The 20,205-nt window shown below is 39.6% G+C and overlaps 1 protein-coding gene across 2 annotated transcripts in view; it reads right to left on the bottom strand.

The window, feature by feature from the left end:
- LOC112633655 (serine/threonine-protein phosphatase 4 regulatory subunit 1-like) overlaps positions 1-20,205 on the bottom strand; it is an 85,275-nt gene that overhangs the window by 18,785 nt on the left and 46,285 nt on the right. For both annotated transcript variants that reach the window (XM_025400447.1, XM_025400448.1), the window contains 4 exons: positions 15,394-15,540; positions 4,109-4,216; positions 3,235-3,300; positions 499-657 (listed from right to left, as the gene is read on the bottom strand). In XM_025400447.1, coding sequence (XP_025256232.1) covers positions 499-657; positions 3,235-3,300; positions 4,109-4,216; positions 15,394-15,540 — 480 coding nt within the window. The remainder of the gene's footprint in view (positions 1-498; positions 658-3,234; positions 3,301-4,108; positions 4,217-15,393; positions 15,541-20,205) is intronic.

Raw genomic sequence — 20,205 nt, 5'->3', positions numbered from 1 at the left:
TTCACATTACATCTCTGGAGATTTACTGCTTTCCAAATCATTCCCTAAATTCCAAATACTATTATTCAACAGAAAGTAAGGAAAAATTTAGCCCCATTATACTGTATTCATTCTTCCAGAATATTAATTTTATATGAATAATACATTTTGTATCAAGTATTTGAACAGGCCTTATTAATCATTACAGACATGTTTATGATAGCAACAGAAAAGGTAACAGTTTAGTTACATAGTTTTTTCTTTCTCAATTATGATTTTCACGATATTCATTCACTATAAATGGTATGATATACCTCACCTTCTTAATTCACCCCAAGTTTTTGAGATTTTAGTTTCCCTGAGACCTCACACGGTGTAAATGTGATTATGGCAATCAGTAACTGAAGGGACAAAATACAAAGTCACGAGTCCAGAAGTGAATCCCAGCCTGGAAGCCAGACGTAGCTGGACAGTTGGTCAACACAGGCCAGTTGTCTGGACAGGGCTGCTGGCACTCACCCACCGGCAGGGGTCACTGACAAGTCTGATGAAGAGCGGGGAGAGCTGGGTTCTGCGGACCCCAGGGGAGGAGCTGTGTGACACGGCCGTGAAGCACTCCGCACAGGCTTTCCGCATGCCCCAAACAGCATCAGAGCAGAGCTCAAAGAACTTGGGGATCTGCCAAAACAAACAAAAAGAGTGCTACTCCAATTGGAGGCCCTGAGGAAGAGCAGAACCTGTTTGGGTTGTTTGTTTGTTTGTTTGTTTTTGTGAAACAGAGTCTCGCTCTGTCACCCAGGCTGGAGTGCAGTGGTGTGATCTCGGCTCACTGCAACCTCTGCCTCCCAGGTTCAAGCGATTCTTCTGCCTCAGCCTCCAGAGTAGCTGGGATTACAGGCATGTGCCACCACATCCGGCTAATTTTTTTTATGTTTAGTAGAGATGGGGTTTCTCCACGTTGGCCAGGCTGGTCTCCAACTCCTGGCCTCAAGTGACCTGCCCGCCTCGGCCTCCCAAAGTGCTGGAACCTATTTTAATGAAGTAGTGAAGGCATATGCAGAAATTAATGACAAGGAAAAGGAAAATACATACTGGTCTAAAAGGAATCATTTGAAACAAACAGATATTAAAAGAAATGGAAATTAACATTTCTTTTACCTCCTAATTTTAGTAAATGACTTGGTTACCTTTAACAGATAATAGAGAAAACCCCAAAAAGGGCAGAATGACTGATACTTGTTATGTAAATTGTAGAGAAGATTGTGAAAGACTCTGAAACATTAGATGTCCCAACTAACTCACCCATCCAGGTATCACTGTCTTCGACTCACTATTTTACAACTCTGAAGTGATAGAAGGTAAGATGCTAAAACCTGATAGTAATGCAAATAATTCCTGCCAACAGAAATGCAAATTGTTGTCCAGTGAAATGCAATCAATTATCACCCTGGATATTGACCAGTTTTGAATTCATTTGTAAGTTCACTACGGTATTCCTTGCTCTGACTATAAATGAGTACTTTGAGTTCTCCATTAAACTGGCTGTAATATCTTACTGGTTTTCCTCACTAATAAATGAGTTAAATAAAATCTCTGAAACATGTTCATTTCATATCTCGGTAAAGGTCATGATTACATCTCCTTTTAAAATGTATCCTTTAAAAAGGCTGTGTTTTTAATATCCTAATGTAAAATAGCCTAAAATGCTTCACAAATGGGAATATGATATAATCGTGGCAATATCTACCTATAAATGATTAGCATGTTACCCACTGCCATTCTTCCATTCTTCATTCAGATATATTAAGTAGAAGATAATGTTCACTGTAGACGGGCGTGGTGGCTCACGCCTGTAATCCCAGCACTTTGGGAAGCCAAGGCGGGTGGATCCCCAGGTCAGGAGTTCGAGACCAGCCTGGCCAACATGGTGAAACCCTGTCTCTACTAAAAATACAAAAATTAGCCGGGCGCGGTGGTGCATGCCTGTAATCCCAGCTACTCAGGAGACGAAGGCAGGATCCAGCCTTAGCTTGAACCCGGGAGGCAGAGGTTGCAGTGAGCCGAGATCATACCACTGCATTCTAGCCTAGGCGACAGAGCAAGACAGTGTCTCAAAATTTAAAAAGAAAAAAAATAAATCACTATATATTCAAAGCAACAGCCCATTAAAAATTATTCTTGGGTTAGAACTGTGTTGACGTGGCTTATACTTTAAATAAAATAAAATGAGCTTCTGAACTTAAATTTAAAAATCTATTTAAAGATTAAACTTTTTGAGGTCAAAATCTCACCCATACAAGGAGTATATTCTGTCAAATAAAAGTGACAAATGCTTACGGAGCAAGGTTCTCTAGGGGCTGGGGATTGACGGGGTAGGCACTAGGGAAACAAGGATGAACACAATGCAGTCCCTGCCCTCAAGAAGCTCCTCAGCTCCTCTGAACAAATGTCACCAGGATGCTGAGAAGGGAGAAGCTGATTCTCTCTGGCACCGCAGGTAGGTCAGCCTAGACAACGAAAGAACTTCACAGAAGCAATTCAAGCTGGGTTGGAAGTGTGAGGAGGGTCCCACCAGGCAGGGAAGATACTCTTAGTGAGCACAGGCCCAGAGGTGTGAAACAGCAAGAAGCCTCAAGGATGCTGAAGTCACCTGGCTGCTTAGGGAAGTGGATCTCTACCCTGCTATGCATCAGATCATACGGGACTTTATCAAAAATGCAGGTGCCTGGGCGCTCCCCAGGCTTCATATATATGGCTAGAGGTGAGATCCACCAAGGCCAGGATAGTGTTCAGAACTGAGAAAGGGGACTGGAGGTGAGGCGGAAAAGTCATCTACGAAGGGACCTGGAAGGCCCAGAAGGCTCTAGATTTTAACCTATAAACCAAGAAAAAAATCACCATGGTTTTGAGGCCCAGGAGTGAGGTGGCAGAGTGGTGTTCTAGAAAGAGCTGCAGAAAGAGAGAAGAGAGAGAGCAGCTTGGACAGTGAGAATAAAGCAGGGAAAAGTGACCTATAAGGAGGAGACAGCCAAGCCCACAGGAAAGAAAATGGGAGTTGCTTCCAGCCCATTCCACAGACCAGCTACCTAATGCTTAGGAAAATGTTAGCTTCATAAGTCATGAAATTTGAAATTAACAAATGCAAAATTGAGCTGCCATTCCACAGTAACAGACTCATAAATACAAAACTTAAGTGATTTTGAAAGTGCATTAAGAAGCAAATCAACAATTACAATTGGCCAAAATGTCACATACCAAAAATTTCTCAGTGGCTTCTTGTCCAACAGCATGACAAATATCACCAAAATTTGCAGCACAAACCTTAAAAAGGCAAAAGGCACATCCATTATTCTTATCTTTCTTTTTGTCTTAACAAAAAACAAAGTAAAAACAAAGTAAAAACTAACAAGCAGGAACCTTGAGAGCAATTACCCCTCTAGTCAGGCAGCTATCAAGCCTTTCCCAAGCCCATCGCCCACAGAGCATTATGCCAGGTGCCTCCACTGCATCAAAAACAGAAGATTTGCAATAAGGTGCCAAATTCTAGGATTTTCTGGCTCCTAATTGATCTTGATACAGAAGGCATGTTAGCAATAAGGCAAAAGAGGCCCTTAACATTCCCTGCATGGCAAAGGAGACCTGCTATCCTGCCTGTGTATCATGAACAGAGACCAGAGGGGTGATGGCCAGACAGCAAGGTGCAGGATGAGGCTGTTTAGGGAGGGATAGTAACAGACTTCAAAAGGAAGAATTTGACAACCAAATGACAAGTGACTAAATGGGAATTTGGGGTTGGAAGGTATAGCAAAGATAAGAAGGTTCTGGATCAAATCACCACAGATAATCAAAGACCTTGCAAGCCTGGGCATCTAACCATAAACGAGCAAGGTCCCCTGACTCTCACCTGTGTCTGAGAGGAACAGGTCTACTCACACATACTCTTATCTCCAGGTCTCTGCATTTCCTAACTGCAATAAACACTGGCAACACTGTTCAGAGATTTTCCTTACAGAGTTCACACCGGACACATTTTTCCCCCAGACTATGTCTACTGAAGAAGTCCAAAAACTTTACAGAAACCCATTTTGAACTTTCAACTTTAAGAGTTTTGGAATTCTTACATTCCTACCTTCCGAACTTGAAAAAGCTTCCCATCACCACACAGTTCACAGAATCGGGGCAGTAGCAGGCGTTCAACTGTACTCTTACTCAGCATGGAAGCCATTTTGCAGATTATCTATAAATTAAAAAAAAAAAAAAAAATCAAATCATTTAAAATGCCAAAGCATTTAAGTCACATATAGCATTAAAGATATATTCCAAAAGCCAATATTCAAAATATTCCCAACATACCTAAGAAGGAAAAAAAAAAAAACACCTTCTTTTGAGTCTTGTCAACTTATAAGATCAACAGAAGGCCCAACATTTCCCCAGTTTGACTCAGATAACTGTTTGTCTGAAGCTCAAGAGTTACCATCTGCCAGGTCCCCACCTTGTACCCAACACACAAACAAACAATATGTATGTGCTTTGGCCTATTTTACCTTCCCAAGAATCCTATGACATGGGTATTATTTACCCTCATGTTTCCAGATGGGGAAATGCTGCGAGAGGTTAAATAGCATGACTAAACAGAAACAGTGGAGAGGTGAGACATTCAGTGACAGCAGGACATGGTAAGCACTGGAAAATGATCACATTCCAGAGAAACTAAAGAGCAGACCCTTACAAAAAAAAAAAATGATTAAATTTTGCATTTGTGCTGCTTTTGGCCTGAGGGTACTTCCCGTTCTACATGGCTATGCAGGGTAGCTAGACCCCAAGCAAAAGCAACAGGTAGAAGTCCTAGCCAGAGCAATCAGACAAGAGAAAGAAAAGAAGGCACCCCAACCAGAAAAAAGAAACTATCTCTGCTTGCTGATGATATGATCTCATACCTAGAAAACCCTAAAGACTCCTCCAAAAGACTCCTAGATTTGATAAATGAATTTAGTAAAGTCTTGGGTTACAAAACCAATGTATACAAATTAGTAGCACTGCTTTATACCAACCATGAGCAAGATGAGAATCGATTCAAGAACTCAATAACTACAAAAAATAAAAATAAAATGCTTATACTTAACCAAGGAGGTAAAAGATCTCTACAAAGAGAACTACAAAACCCTGCCCAAAGAAATCACAGATGACACAAACAAATGTAAATACATTCCATGTTCATGGATTAGAAGAATCAATATCATAAAAATGACCACATTGTCCAAAGTAATCTACAGATTTAATGCAATTCTTATCAAAATATCAATTCATTATTCACAGAATTAGGAAAAAAAATCCTAAAATTCATACGGAATTAAGACTCAGAATAGCCACAGCAACACTAAGCTAAAAGAACAAATCTGGAGGCATCACATTACCCAACTTTGAATTACAGTACAAGGCTACGGTAACCAAAACAGCATGGTAATAGTATAAAAGCAAACCAATGCAACACAATAGAGAACCCAGAAATAAAGCCAAATACTTACAACCAACTGATCTTTGACAATGCATACAAAACATACACTGGGGAAACGATACTCTATTCAATAAATGGTGCTGGGAAAACTGGCTAGCTACATGGAGAAGAATGAAACTGGATCCTTATCTCTCCCTTTATACAAAAATCTACTCAAGATTTTAAATCTAAGACCTGAAACCATAAAAATTATAGAAGAAAATCTAGGAAAAACTCTTCTGGACACTGGTGTAGGCAAAGAATTTATGACTAAGACCCCAAAAGCAAATTTAATTAAAACAAATATAAATAAATGGGACCTAATTAAACTAAAAAGCTTCTGCACAGCAAAGAAATAATCATCAAAGAGACAACCCACAGAATGGGAGAAAATATTTGCAAACTATGCATCCAACAAAGGACTGATATCAGAATCTACAAGGAACACAAATAAGAAGAAAAAAATAAATAATCCCACTAAAAAGTGGGCCAATTATATGAACAGACATTTCTCAAAAGAAGATATACAAATGGTCAACAAGCATATAAAAAAATATTCAACATCACTAATTATCAGACAAATGCAAGCTAAAACCACAATGATATACCATGTTACCCTAGTCAGAATGGTCATTATTAAAAAGTCAAAAAACATAGATGTTGACATGAATGGTGAAAAGGGAACACTTATATACTGCTGGTGGGAATGTAAATTAGTACAACTTCTATGGAAAACATTACGGAGAATTCTCAAAGAACTAAAAGTAGGTCTACCATTTGATCCAGCAATCCCACTACTGGGTATAAACCCAAAGGAAAGGAAATTATTATATCAAAAAGACATCTGTATGCATATGTTTATTTTAAGACAATTCACAATTGCAAAGATATGGAATCAATCTAAGTGCCCATCAACTGATGAGAAAACGAAGAAAATGTTGTAGTCTGGGCAACACAGTGAGACAAGTCTCTAAAAAAGTAAACAAAATTAGCTGGGTGTAGTGGTACATGCCTGTAGTACCAGCTACCTGGGAGACTGAGATGGGAGGATCACTTGAGCCAAGGAGGTTGAGGCTGCAGTAACCCAAGATTGCACCACTGCACTACAGCCTGGGCAACAGAGCAAGATGCTATCTCAAAAAAAGGAAAAAAAAAATATATATATATATATATATACACACACACACACACACATATATATATTTTTAATGTGGTGTATATATATACTATGGAATATTACTCAGCCATAAAAAAGAACAAAAGAATGTCTTTTGCAGTAACTTGGATGGAACTGCAGGCCATTATTGTAAGTGAAGTAACTCAGGAATGGAAAACCAAATGCCCCATGTTCTCACTTATAAGTGGAAGCTAAGCTATGGGTATGCAAAGGCAAACACAGTCATATAATGGAAACTGGAGACTCAGAAGGGGAGAGGGTCAGAAAGGGGTGATGGATGAAAAACCACCTATTGGTGTTCAATGTACACTACTCAAGTGATGTGTACACTAATATCCTAGACTTCACCACTATACAATTCATCCATGTTGCCAAAAACCACCTGTAACCCTAAAGCTAGTGAAATAAATACATACAGACATATATAAATTTTTTAAAGCTACAGTTTTACTGTGAAGGAAAGAGGGAGCCAAAGAAAGGAAAGCTCCAAAATCCATGGTTAAATCCTACCCTAATCCTTGACTGATCTCTGAACTATGCATGCACAGGGGAGATGATGAGGTTCATAGAGAAACAGTAACTTAAGGATGAAAGAAGTGAGCTGTTTCAGCTGCTGCCTACTACAGGAAAAACAGAATCTGAACTGCTTTCTAGAACAAAGTCAATACTCTCTAGAGGTAAATAACAAAATCCAGTTTCTACAAAATAGAAAATGAAAAATCTATAGACATGAGAAGCAATAAGAAAATGTGACTCATAGTCAAGAAAAGTATCAGTCAGCAGAAAAAACACCCACAGAAAAATCCAGATATTAGAATTAGAAGACTTTAAAAGGAATTTAAAGCAGCTATTACAAATATGCTCAAGTACAAAGAGGAAAATAGGGTCACAATGAATGAACAGATCAGGAATCTTATCAAAGAAATGGAAACTATAAAAAAGAACCAAGACTTCTGGTTAGCACAGTCTTAAGTTAGACTAACCCTCCTATAGCTAAAAAGCATAAAATCTTGACAAAACATAAAAATAACACCCTTTGAAAGCAGTAGAAAGCAACCAAAAGGCAGAAACTGGAGGACAGGCTACTCTTAAAAGATATACTGCAACAGGAGAGATTTGCAAGTAAGGTCCAAAATCTGTGCATAAAATGTACTTAAATCTTTGGCTGACCGCTAAACTACATATATGTGGGGGAGATCCCAGAGGACCCAGAAAAAAAGCAGCAGTCAGAAATTAAACACATTGTGCACAGATTTCAGCTTCTGGTCACAAGGCAGAAAATTTGGAGTTGGAGATTAATCAAGGTAACTGCCTCCTAGGACAGAAATCATTTTAGAAAAATATAACAGAATCCAGGGACTCTGCAATGTACCATTTATAATGTCCACTGTCCAATCAAAAATCACTACTCATGCATTAATAAGAAAAAAGTGATCCATAATATTAGTCAATGAAAACCAACATCAAGATGATCCAAATGTTGCAAGGGCCAGACAAGGACTTTAAAGGAGCTGTTATAAATATACTCAAGAATTACAAGGAAAAAACACATAAAGAATAGACAGGGACTTTCTATACAATAGAGATATAGAAACTGTAAAGGTCTATAAAAGATCAAAAGGGAAATTCTGGAGCAAAATATACAATAACTGAAATTAAAAATTTGCTAGTTAGGCCTAACAGCAGATTGGAGAGACGTAAAAAAAGAATCAATAAACTTAAAGATAAATAAATAAAAATCATCAAATCTAAACATCAGAGATAAGAAAATGATTAAAGAAAACTGAACAATGCCTCAAAGACCTGTGAGACAATATTAAGGGTCCCAACTTTGTGTTATCTAAGTCACAAACTGAAAGGAGAAAAAGAATACAGAAAAAGGTATTTAAAACAACAATAGCCCAAACTTCCCAAATTAGTTGAAAGGCTTAACACACAAATCCAAGAAGTTCGATGGAGACAAAATAGTATACTAACTCTGCTAAAATCCAAAGGTAAAGAGAAAAATCTCATGAGCAGAGAAAAAGAGATATTTTATATATACGAGTACAATATAAATGGCAGATGACTTCTTATGAGAAACAAAGAAGGCCAGAAGACAACAGAATGGTATCTTCAAAATGCTAAAAGAAAAGAAACAAAAAACCTTTTTAACTCACAATTCTACATCCAGCAAAACTATCATTCAAAAATAAATGCAAAATAAAGACATTTTCAGATAAACAAAAATTAATAAATTTCATCATCAGCCAACCTGAACTACAAAAGGTACTAAAGGAAGTTCTTCTGGCTTTTAGGGAAAGGATACCAGATGGTAACTCTAGGAAAGGAAAGAACGACAATCACCAAAAATGGTAAAAATCGGCATATAAAAGGCTGCATTTTTTTTTTTTTACTACTCTCTTCAAAAGATAAAACTCTTTAAATCAAAAATTAAAATACTGTACCATATGGTTTAAATATACGTCCCCACCAAATCTCAAATTGAACTGTAATCCCCAATATTAGAGATGGGGCCTGGTGGGAGGTATTTGGGTCATGGGGGTGGATCCCTCATTGCTTGGTATTATCTTCATAATAGTGAGTTCTTGCATATCTGGTTATTTAAAGTGTGGCACCTCCCTCCCCACCACTTCCTCTCTTGCTCCTGTTTTTATCATGTGACATGCCTGCTCCCACTTTGCCTTCTGCCATGAGTAAAAGGTTCCTGAGACCTCCTCAGAAGCAGATGCTGTCACTACGCTTCCTGTATAGTCTGCAGAACCATGATTCAATTAAACCTCTTTTCTTATAAATTACCCAGTCTCAGGTATTTCTGCATAGCAATCCAAGAATGGCCTAACACAGTGTATTTGCAGGCTCATAATGTAATATACATGAAAACAACAGCACAAAGGATGAAGGCAAGTGAATGCAACCACGCTGTTGCAAAAGGTGATATATTTTTTTTAAATACTCAATAGAGGAATTAAAATGCAATGCTAAAAAACATTCATTAGCCCAAAAGAAAACAGAAAAGAATTAACAACAAAACAGATGAGACAAATGAAAACAGAGAAATGGCAAAAATAAAACCAAACATACCAATAATTACATTAAATATAAATGAACTAAACACACTAATTAAAGAGCAGAAACTATTAGACTGGATATAAAAGCAGGACCCAAATAGATGCTAACAAAAGCAGAAACACTTGAAATGTAAAGACATATAAATTGAGAGTAAAAAAATATAAACAAATAAAATAAGCAATAAGTATAAAATGCTAGAGTGCTTATATTACTATCATAATTGATTATAAAATATGGATTACTCTCAGACAGTTCTCAATGATGAAAGGGTTAATATATCACATAGACATTAACATTAAATGTGTAGCTTTAAATGCTTAAAATGGAAAAGAAGGTAGGCTTAAAAACAGTTTCCTCTTTAAAAAGCTAAAAAAAGGACAAGCAAACAACTCAAGAAAGGAGAAGGGTGGAAATAATAAACAGTAGAAATCAATGAAAAAGAAATAAGTGATAAAACCAATGAAGCTGAAAATTGGCCTGAAAACACAAATTTGATAAGCCCCTAGAGCAAGACTGATCAAGAGAGAAAAAAAGCACAAATTACCAAGATCATAACTGAAAGGGGATAACACTACAGATCTTACAGACATTAAAAAGATAATAAAAGAATATCGTGAACAAGTCTAACCCAATAAATCTGACAACTTACATGAAATTAATAAATTCCCTGAAATGTACAACTTACCCAGTTACACAGATGAAGAAATCTGAACAGCACCATATCCGAATTAAATCTGTTATGAAAAACCATCTCGCAAAGAAAACTCTAGGACCAGAGGTTCTACTGGAGAATTCTAACAAATGTTTAAGGAAAAAAATAACTCCAATCTTAAACAAAACCTTTCAGAAAATAGAAAAGGAGGGAATACTTCCCAACTCATTTTTTGAAGCCAGAATAATTCTGATTCTAAAATCCAACAAAGACATAATAGGAAAAGACAATTGTTCTCTTGAATATAGATATGAAAATCCTCAAGAAAATGGTGGCAAATTAGGGAGAAGGGAGCAGAGCAGAATGCCAACCAGAATCCTCAATAGACAGCAACGCTAGTGGGTAAAGGTCTGACGGAGAAAAGCATACTTAAATCGTCTCAAGGTAACTCTCCTCATTACTTCCCGAGAGAAAAAAGAATACACTGGAGAAACCTGGCAGATACCACGTCTATCTATTAGGTCATCAAAGTTGACATCACCAATATTAGGACAAGCTGAAGTCTTGTGCCTCCTGCCATGGCACACTGGGAATACATCACTCCTGTGATACTCCTGCCAGAAAGACAGAGTCTGAATCCAATCACAAGGAAACATCAGGCAAAGCCAAACAGGGAGACACTCTGCAAAAAAAATGTGGCCAGTACTCTTCCAATATTTAAGTGTTACAAAATTCAAAGACAGACGTGGGAATTGTTCCAGATTAATGGAAACCAAAGAGATAGGACAGCTCAGTGCAGCAAGGGACCCTGGACTGGGTCCTGAACAAAGATGATGTTTGCATAGGAACCGTGGCTATAAAATTAGCACTGTATCGGTGTGAAATTTCCTATTTTGATCATTGTACTATGGTTATATAAGAGAATTTCCTTCCTTTTAGGATATATACATTGAAGTATTTAGATGAATGCTGCTGTTTGTCCTTAATAAAAAATTAAATTAAAAAATGAAGTATTTAGATGTAAAGAGGGACAATGCCTCCAACTGAGTCTCAAATGACTAAGAAAATAATAAATACAGTAAATATGCATCTGTCTGTACGTGTGGAGAGAGAGGGAGAGATGGAGGGGAAGAGAAAAAAAAGATAAAACAAATGAAACTAAATATAAATTACTAAAGAAGCCAGAGAGAGGTATAGGGGAATTCAGAATACTATTCTTGCAACTTTCTTGCAAGTCTGAAATTGAAACAAGATGAAAAGTTGCCAAAAACAAAATTGTGAAATAATTCTTCCATTCCCCCAACAAAGTAAAAAGAAAGGGAGGAAAGAACAAAATGAGGAAGGAAGAGGGTAAGGCAGGGGAGTGAAGGACCGAAGTGGGGAGACAAGAAAGGGATGGAGAAAGGCAGGGATGGGGGGAAGAAGGACTTCCTGTCTCTAAAGTCTGTTATTCTCACTATATACACAGCACTGCCTATTTACAGTAGAAAATGGTCTGGGTTAGTAATCTACCCATCATTCTATTTGGAATTTGCATACAGGAAGAGGGGAAAGAAAACCAATGGGGGTGGGGCAAAGGGGAAACTAGCCCATAACACAAATAAGGAAAAGGTTTGTGTCCTCAGAACACAGAGGACACATATTTCTGATGTGATGCTTAGCAGAGTTGTACAAAGTGACAGCTACAATAAATGAGGATATGAGGCTTCCGTATCCAGTGTGATGGGCAACTAAAGCACTCCCAGTATCTCCATCCACCCCTCTCCATCTGCCACACCCGCATGACCTTATTACTATACAGCATAAAACAAATCCAGAGTCATTAGAAGTCAGCACACCAAGTGACAAGAAATCATATTCCCGTGGCCCTGGGAACCACTTGTATGGAATGATGATCTTCACGTAGTTGCTTGGAGCTAACTATTCTTTGTAGCACATAACCACAACATTCTTCTTAAATACATGCACAAATAAAAATGAGCTTAAAAATAGAAATGACAAAAAATGAGGAAGCCTTAATGTGAAAACGTGTTGAGAGAGAAAAATAGGCTTCTTGACAATGAGTTATAATCTCGGAATGCTAATGGCGTCCCTGTAAGCAAGAGGAATTATAATTGGTCTCCAGTGGCCTGTTTATCCTGTCTAGATATAATTACAAGATACAGTTCTTGCCGTTTTTACCGATTCATTCATCCAACAAACATTTATTTAGTACTGACTCTGAGCCTGGCACTGTGCTGGGTGCTGATAGTGCAAAGATACCACAGTCCAGTGTTTAAGAAGCTCACCATCTTGAGGGAGAAATAAACAGAATTTCACAACTCAACTGCTAAGTGACAGAAGACAGAGCCAACTCTTCTGACTGCATCAAGGACAGAGTCACTAACATTGCGTAGGGTTTCTAGAAGGGTTTCACAAAGGAAAATGCACGTACATTTCCCTTCCCAGGATTCCATATACCCATGTCCCAACATGGAAGCAGCTGTCCTGCATAACTCAATCTAAAACACCCAGGACACATGCAGTTGGTTATCTCTGATTTTCCCAATCATATATGCACTAGAGTTGTTAGCATCAGCATCAACTACTTGTAAGTTCTAATGAGAGTGAAAAGTCGAATGAACAGATGTATTTTGTCCATGAAGACGTGCAGTCTCCTTGGGAGTTGAGGCACCTCCTTCAAAATGGCACTGCTCTGAGTAAGCGTGTGTCTATGTACAGTACAGATGTAGCAATATTCACACCATCTGGATGCAAAGAGAGCCCCCAAACACAGAGGGCATCTGACCAGCCCAATTTGCTTCTTTCCTCATCACCCTTTTAGCTGACAGCTCCCTGAATCATCTCCTAATGGATACACACTGGCACCTGCAATGTTTGGGGTATCACCCACAGACCAGCTAAATCAGAACCCTGCCTTCCTAGGGGAGCTCTACAAAGCACACATGTGGCCTTCTCTTCCTTGGATAATGACTACCTACACTGTCATTTACTCTACCCACATCGTCACTTCCTAGCTAAAAAGAAGAGATTCTGTCTATGTTCCACAGCTCTCTCGTACTCAAGGGGCAAGTCCCCGCCGCACCCCGCCAAGGCCCCTTGGCCTCCAGGGTCTGGGGAAATAACTGGAGCAAAGCACACACGGGCCAGACCAGACATCCCACGTTCCACTCCCAACAGATCTCCACGGGAGGAAAAGCAGAGGTCCTGCAGGAACACCTGGAAGAAACAGACAAGCGCAGCCTGGGCCATGGTGGGTAGGAGGTTCAAGATCACTTCTGTTCTTGCAGCTACAGTTCAAATCCTATCCATTCAAGTAACGAGACCAGCATCTCGCTTGGAATGAAAAATACAATTTATGTGAACTAATTTGTTCTGCAAGTGATTTGTGCAGATAGCTTTTTGAAGGCTTGTAATATTTTCCAAGTATTTCTACCAAAAAAAATGAAGAAGAAGAAGAATATTGCTGACAAGAATGGAGTACTTGGAAAGAAAACAAAATAAAAATCATGCAAAAATGCCTTTAGCATTATTTTTCATGGTATTATCAGTCTTTAGGGATAAGATATTTGGTTGTCAGTCGTAACCCTGGAAACTTGCCTAACCAACTTCCAAATGAAAAAGAAGATCTAGTTGGCAAAGTTCACTGCTCAACTGCCAAATACCCCAACTAAATGATATTATCCAGGTTCATTTTGCAAAACAAATTTAATTTCTTATAGAGAAACTTGAAATTTATAAAAGAACCCTGGAGAATTTGAATTTTAATAATCAATTATTCTTCAGCCTGATTCATCTTATAAACATATGGAATATGCAAAAAATTAAATTAGTTTAAAAGCCAGACCTTTAACACATAGTTGAAGAAAACGTTTAAATAAATGAAGAATAATTGCCAAATGTTCTGATGCTGTAACACAATTTTTTAGCTCCATGGCATATAATGTTTCTGCATTTTAAAAAAAGAAAATAATTCCTTTCTCTCACGTCATTGTTTCCCAAACAGGAAAACTACTATCTTCTGTATATTTTATTATACTCAGAATTAATGCTTATGATTTTTTACATCCTTTAGGGACAAATTTTTCCTAAAATGCTAGAATAATCCTGGAGCTATGTGCTTCTATAAGGTAAACAGAAAGGGTCATGCCATACAGCATTATTTGCATGGGTCAGTGGAGGAGCAGCAATTAAAGAAGACAAGATGGCCCACTGCGACCTCCCCTTGAGCCACAAAGGAAAAGGCGCAAGGACAAATGGAGACATCTTGATCTGAGGGCAGGAAAAGCCAGCACTGGATCATCAGCTGCTGGTTTGTGAACAAGGACTCCAGAAGCGAGTAGAAAATCCCGACTGTATAATCATTTAAAAATGGACACAGAATCTTGCAAACCCAAGGATACCAGACTATTAACTAGAAGACACTGAGTATTTATACTGTTCCTTTCACTGCACATCTCTGACTGACAGAAGCACAAATACTCTAACACAGCATCTCCCAAATGCCTGTAAATGTTTGGCCACATCTGCATTCTTCAGTGATTCTTCTTATTTGCTTACATATCTATCTTAGTCTTCTCCTAATCTACAAACACACAAGTCTACTAAATTTTCTTCTTAATTGTCTAAGTACCACCTAAAATTATCTCGCATACCATACTAGGGTTCTTACTTTGAGAAGGAAGGCCCATGGTCCAAGTAGGCTCAAGGATTTACCTATAAATCTCAGCATCTTGTCCAACAGAAATCTAAGCCAGTTACTGCTGCTAAGCCCAAATCATTCTGATTTCTCAAGCCTCTTCTTCTTAAAACAATTGGTGCTATATGGATGCTTACTTCCAAAACATGCTCAGAGCTGAACTGTGAGCTTTCTCCAACCTAGGTTGAATAACTGGCTACCTTGTTCATGAGAACAGTGCTGACCAAAATCAAACACGTGTGATACTTCAAGTCAGGTATCAGTCAACTTATGGGACAGTGCCCACAGGTGCTGGGCAGTCATTCCCTGGACAGACTTACGCTCACAGCTTCTGCTTTATATTCGTCATCACTGTCTGGGGCAGAGAGCTGCAGCAGAATGGGACACACTTTGTTTTCAATATCATGCTGGAAAATTAGATCTTGTTCCAGAAGAATCAAGAGCACTTCCTGACTTGATTTTCTCACCTACAAGGGAAAAAAAAAGGCAAAAGGTGAAGCACAAGTGAGCAGAAGTGCCCTCAGGATATAGACCAACCCCACTGAGCAGGTGTGGCTGAGCCAGCCTCTACCAACCCCCACCCTCATCCCCTAAACACCCTGAAGACCACTGGGTCTTCCTGCCGTCTGCTGCCCCTCCTGCCTGAGGTCTTTGAATAGGCCACTCCCTCTACCTGACGGGCTACCATTCCTCCGCTCCAGCCCAAAGCTCCTCTGCTCCTGGTCCCTGTTGGAACAGGTCCCCAGACAACACTTGACTAGTGCCCTGGAATTTTTCCTCCACAGCTCTTGTTCCAGATTTCTGCATTTACATACATACAAACATATAGAGGATTTTTTTCTGTACGATTTCATAATTGCCACCTGTCTCTCCTGCTGCAGAGAGTGAATTCAGAAGGCAGGTACCACATCTGATTTATCCTTTGTCTTCCAGTGCACCCTCAGGACCTGGCAGCCTGTGGCACAAAATTTTGCTTTCTGTAAGGATCTGCTGAATCAATGGATGACTTTGCACCTTTTCTCCTTTGCAGGCAAAGAGACTGGAAAACTCTGCAGCATCCTCCTGAGACTTTGTAAACCCTGGCATGCCACACCTGAGATGGGAATTATGTCTGGTACAACAGAATGCACAGGGAAGGGGCCCAAGAAAAAGCCACTGACAAAGCTGTGTGAAGTTGGCAGCAGAGATTCAAGTGATGTGGCCACAAGCTCAAGAAGCTGGCAACCGCCAGAGACTGGAAGCAGAAGGAAAGATTCTCCCCTAGAGCACCCAGAAGGAACCCATCCTGACAACCCCCTGATGCTGCACTTCCCATCTGTGGAACTGGGAGGAAAGAAACATCTATTGTTTTAAGCTGCACAGTTTGTGGTGCGTTGTTACAGCAGCTCCAGGAAATGAATCCACTGAGCAAGGGTAGGAGGGGAGAAGGCCTTACAGGGCCAGAGAACAAACAGCACGTTCTGAGGTGCAAGGTGATGAACTCTGGGGCAAAATACTCTGAAGAAGTAGGACAAGTTTCAGATGGCAGAATGGGAGGATGAAGGGCAAGCTGAGATCAGGCCAGCAAAAGTGTGCCAGATCCCACTAGGACCTCTGGTGACCACTCCAGGTGCAATGGGAGCCCCCTAGAGTTTAACAGCAGAGAAGCAACACAATCACACTTGGCTTCAGTGAGGGTGACATTCTGGAAACCTAAAGTGGTTCTGACAAGAGAGAACAGGTGAGGGGCTCCTGGGCCACCACAGGCTTTCATGAGGCATGATGTCAGGGCAGGGGACAGAAAGAAGAGGGCAGGTGTGAGAGACAGTGCTAAAGAGAGCTAAGAATGACTACCCAGGATAATCACAGAAGCCAGAGCAAGATAGAGGATAGAGAGACTAGGGCTGGACGCTAGAGTCTCTAAACTCTATGGGATTCACTGGACATCTAGACAGAGCCATCCAGTGGACTGTGGCAATGGAGGGCAGTGATTCACAGACTCCAGAGACCTAGGTGAGAGAGAGCAGTCTAGTGTTCAGTTGTGTGTAGAGTCTCCCTAGGGCCACAGTAGCAGACGAGACCATGGCAGGAACCCTGATACCATAAGGAAAGGGAGACCAAAGACAATATCCTAGAGAAGAAACAGCAACTCTTAGGGGCAGGAGAGGATCGGGCCAATGATGGAGACTGGGGAAGACACAGACAAGAAGTGCAGGCAGAGGCAGGGAAGAGGCCTGGAGCTCAAGAGCTAACACGGCAGTGGGTACAGGCTACAGCTGTGGGGTCTGAATGCTGAGCCCCCATCTGGATCCTCCAAGTGACTAGATGAGTCATCTTGGCCAAGTGACTTGGCCTCTCCCAGCCTCAGTTTCCTATCCATAAAACTGGATAATCATAGTATCTATCTCATAAGCTTGTTGTGGGGATGAAAGGAGTGACAGGCTTCTGATGGTGTCTAGGACATGGCATGCACTAAATGAATACTGGCTGGTCCTGTTAGTACAACCATGATTACTGGAAGCCAAAGGAGAGAAATATTTACAGGATCCAAAACTGCATCCTTTCTGACGCTCACTGCATCTACAGCACACACACACACACACACACACACACACACACACATGAAACCTGAACGAAATTTAAGTATTCAACAAAATTAAAAATATGACGATTATGAGGAAAGAGTGTTTTACCGCGTCTGTGACGGGGGGCTTTCTGAGGGCAGAAAATCTGTCCTGCTCAGCTCCCCATCCCCAGGCATGAAGCACTGTGCTTGGCTCATAATGAGCACTAAGAAACTGTCCGAATAAATGAATGAATGGGGAAACTATATCACATTATGATTAGACCTATGTGGAAAAGAATGTTAGCACCTAGAGAGGAAAATGCAAAAATCATCAAAATACCAAATGTTAGGACAGCAGAAACAAGAGGACTTTTTTCCTTCTCTGAAAACTCCACTTGATGCTGTCACACTGCTTACCAGTTCAAAATGAGGATTTGCTCTTTTTAAAATGCTTGGATCAAGGGAGAAATACAACCCAAAATTTTAGAATCTCTTGAAAATAATGATAATGAAAACATGGTGTATCATTAAAAATCAAATAAATTTACCCTTAGTGGAAAACCAACCCCAAATACACTAGCACAAATAGAAATGATGCAAGTCTATTCACTGCAGCAATTTCAAAGTGGCAAAAGACTGGAAATAGCCCAAATGTCCATCAATAAGTTCTTCTCTGTTCCCCTAGTGGGGTACTACACTGCAAAGAAAGGAGTGAAGATGCCACAGATGCTGGGGCCTGCTCTCGGGGTGCTCACAGAGTACACAGCATGGGGCAGCAGGAAGAGGGAGCTCCCCACACCCGAGAAAGGGGCACGGGTGTGCAGAACACAAGAACATCATCTCAGTTGTTTACATGTATGTGCATGCGTGTGTGTGTGTGTGTGTGTGTTTTCAGAATCAAAACCAACCAAAAAGTAAAAGAAACAGTTACCTACAGGGGAGGGGAGAAGGAGTGGGGGCCAGGGACAGAAGTCAGACTTCTCTGAACGTGCTTTGTTTTACAGTTTTGACTTTGGAATCAAGTAAACATTTTAAATAATTATAAATCAAAATGTACAAGCTAAAACAATTCCTAAAAATAAAAAAAAAAAAAATGAGAATAACTATATATCAAGTTGGTTGCTTAACCACAAAGAGAAGGATTAACGCAAGTGACTTTAAAACACAGTAACATGAATATGACTGGGTACCTCTAGCAGGACGAGGCCTAAAAACAAAAGGAATTACAAAGAAATGTTAAGCTATGTTCAGTAATCCCATCATATTGTTAGTAATACTGGGACTTTATTTTGGATACACAGACATACACATGTATGCTAATGTCATCAAGAAGTAGGATTTATATCACGCAAGTGAAAAAAGATACAAATAAAATCGAAGTAAAAGCGCTATAATGCTAAGTTTGAGTTGGAAATATCAAGATAAACTCGAAGAATTTTTATCTTTAAAAAAATCGTTCTGTCACTAGAAGCAACAAGTGCCCCCAGTACCCACATTCCATTTTCTTATGATTTGCCTCCTAAAGGAACCTGGGCTCTTGGAGAAATGGTTGATCCCAGGTCAAGGTGCACTACCACCGTCTACTGGGTCATGCTGATAAAGATTCTGGAGCCAACTTGAAGGGCTGCAACTCAAAGATGGAACAACTTGATCATCCAAAAGAATAAGTACTGGATAGCATTAGGAGAAATACCTAGTGTAAATGACAAGTTGATGGGTGCAGCAAACCAACATGGCACATGTATACATATGTAACAAACCTGCACATTGTGCATATGTACCCTGCAACTTAAAGTATAATAATAAAAAAAAAGAATAAGTACTATAACAGTTTGAAACATAACTACTATGTTAAAATGCAAGAGTTCCTAACAATACTTCAGACGAGATGGGGCGCCTTCAGGGTGGTATGGCCGTAGACATCCTAACAATACTTCAAAAAACATTTTTAAACCTAACTAGTAACCTTTGTAGATTATCAAAACGCCAACGATGATTCTGGAAACGTGTAAATACACAGATAAAATAAAGCATTTATTCTGTCTTTCCTATTCAAACAGGTTTTCAGGTCTATCAAATAGTTGACAGAGGAAGTCTTTACAGAAGAACTCTAGCTATTAAACTAAAAAGAAATGTTGGAATTAGTGTGTCAGAATTTACAACCTCTAATGAGATACTGGATCAGGGCAACCATCACCAATGGTTTGCCCATATGATGATGGGGAACTTTGCAGAAGTTTGGCCACCTTTATAGAAAAGGCGGCCAAATTCAGCATTAGGAAAAGATAACCATCCAGAGCTTTTCTGCCCTTGATTTGATACAGCAGGAAAACATGAACCATCTACAAAGTATTCTCACTAAAATAAAAAATCTGAGTCTGGCTGAGCTTCCAACTTAGCTACTAGTTTATAAGAAATGCCGGGAGTGGAGCAACATCTCAACACTACAGAGATGCAATAAACCATATCCCAAATGTGGGAAATTCTATAAAACTAATGACCTGGCTTCCTCAACAAATAAATAGCAAGGGAAAAAAGTGGGGAGGGGCAACATCATAAATTTGAAAATATCTAAGAGACCTATATC

Source organism: Theropithecus gelada, chromosome 10, assembly GCF_003255815.1.
Source record: "Theropithecus gelada isolate Dixy chromosome 10, Tgel_1.0, whole genome shotgun sequence".
NCBI classification, from domain to species: domain Eukaryota; kingdom Metazoa; phylum Chordata; class Mammalia; order Primates; family Cercopithecidae; genus Theropithecus; species Theropithecus gelada.
This window is presented reverse-complemented; position numbering and strand designations above follow the sequence as displayed.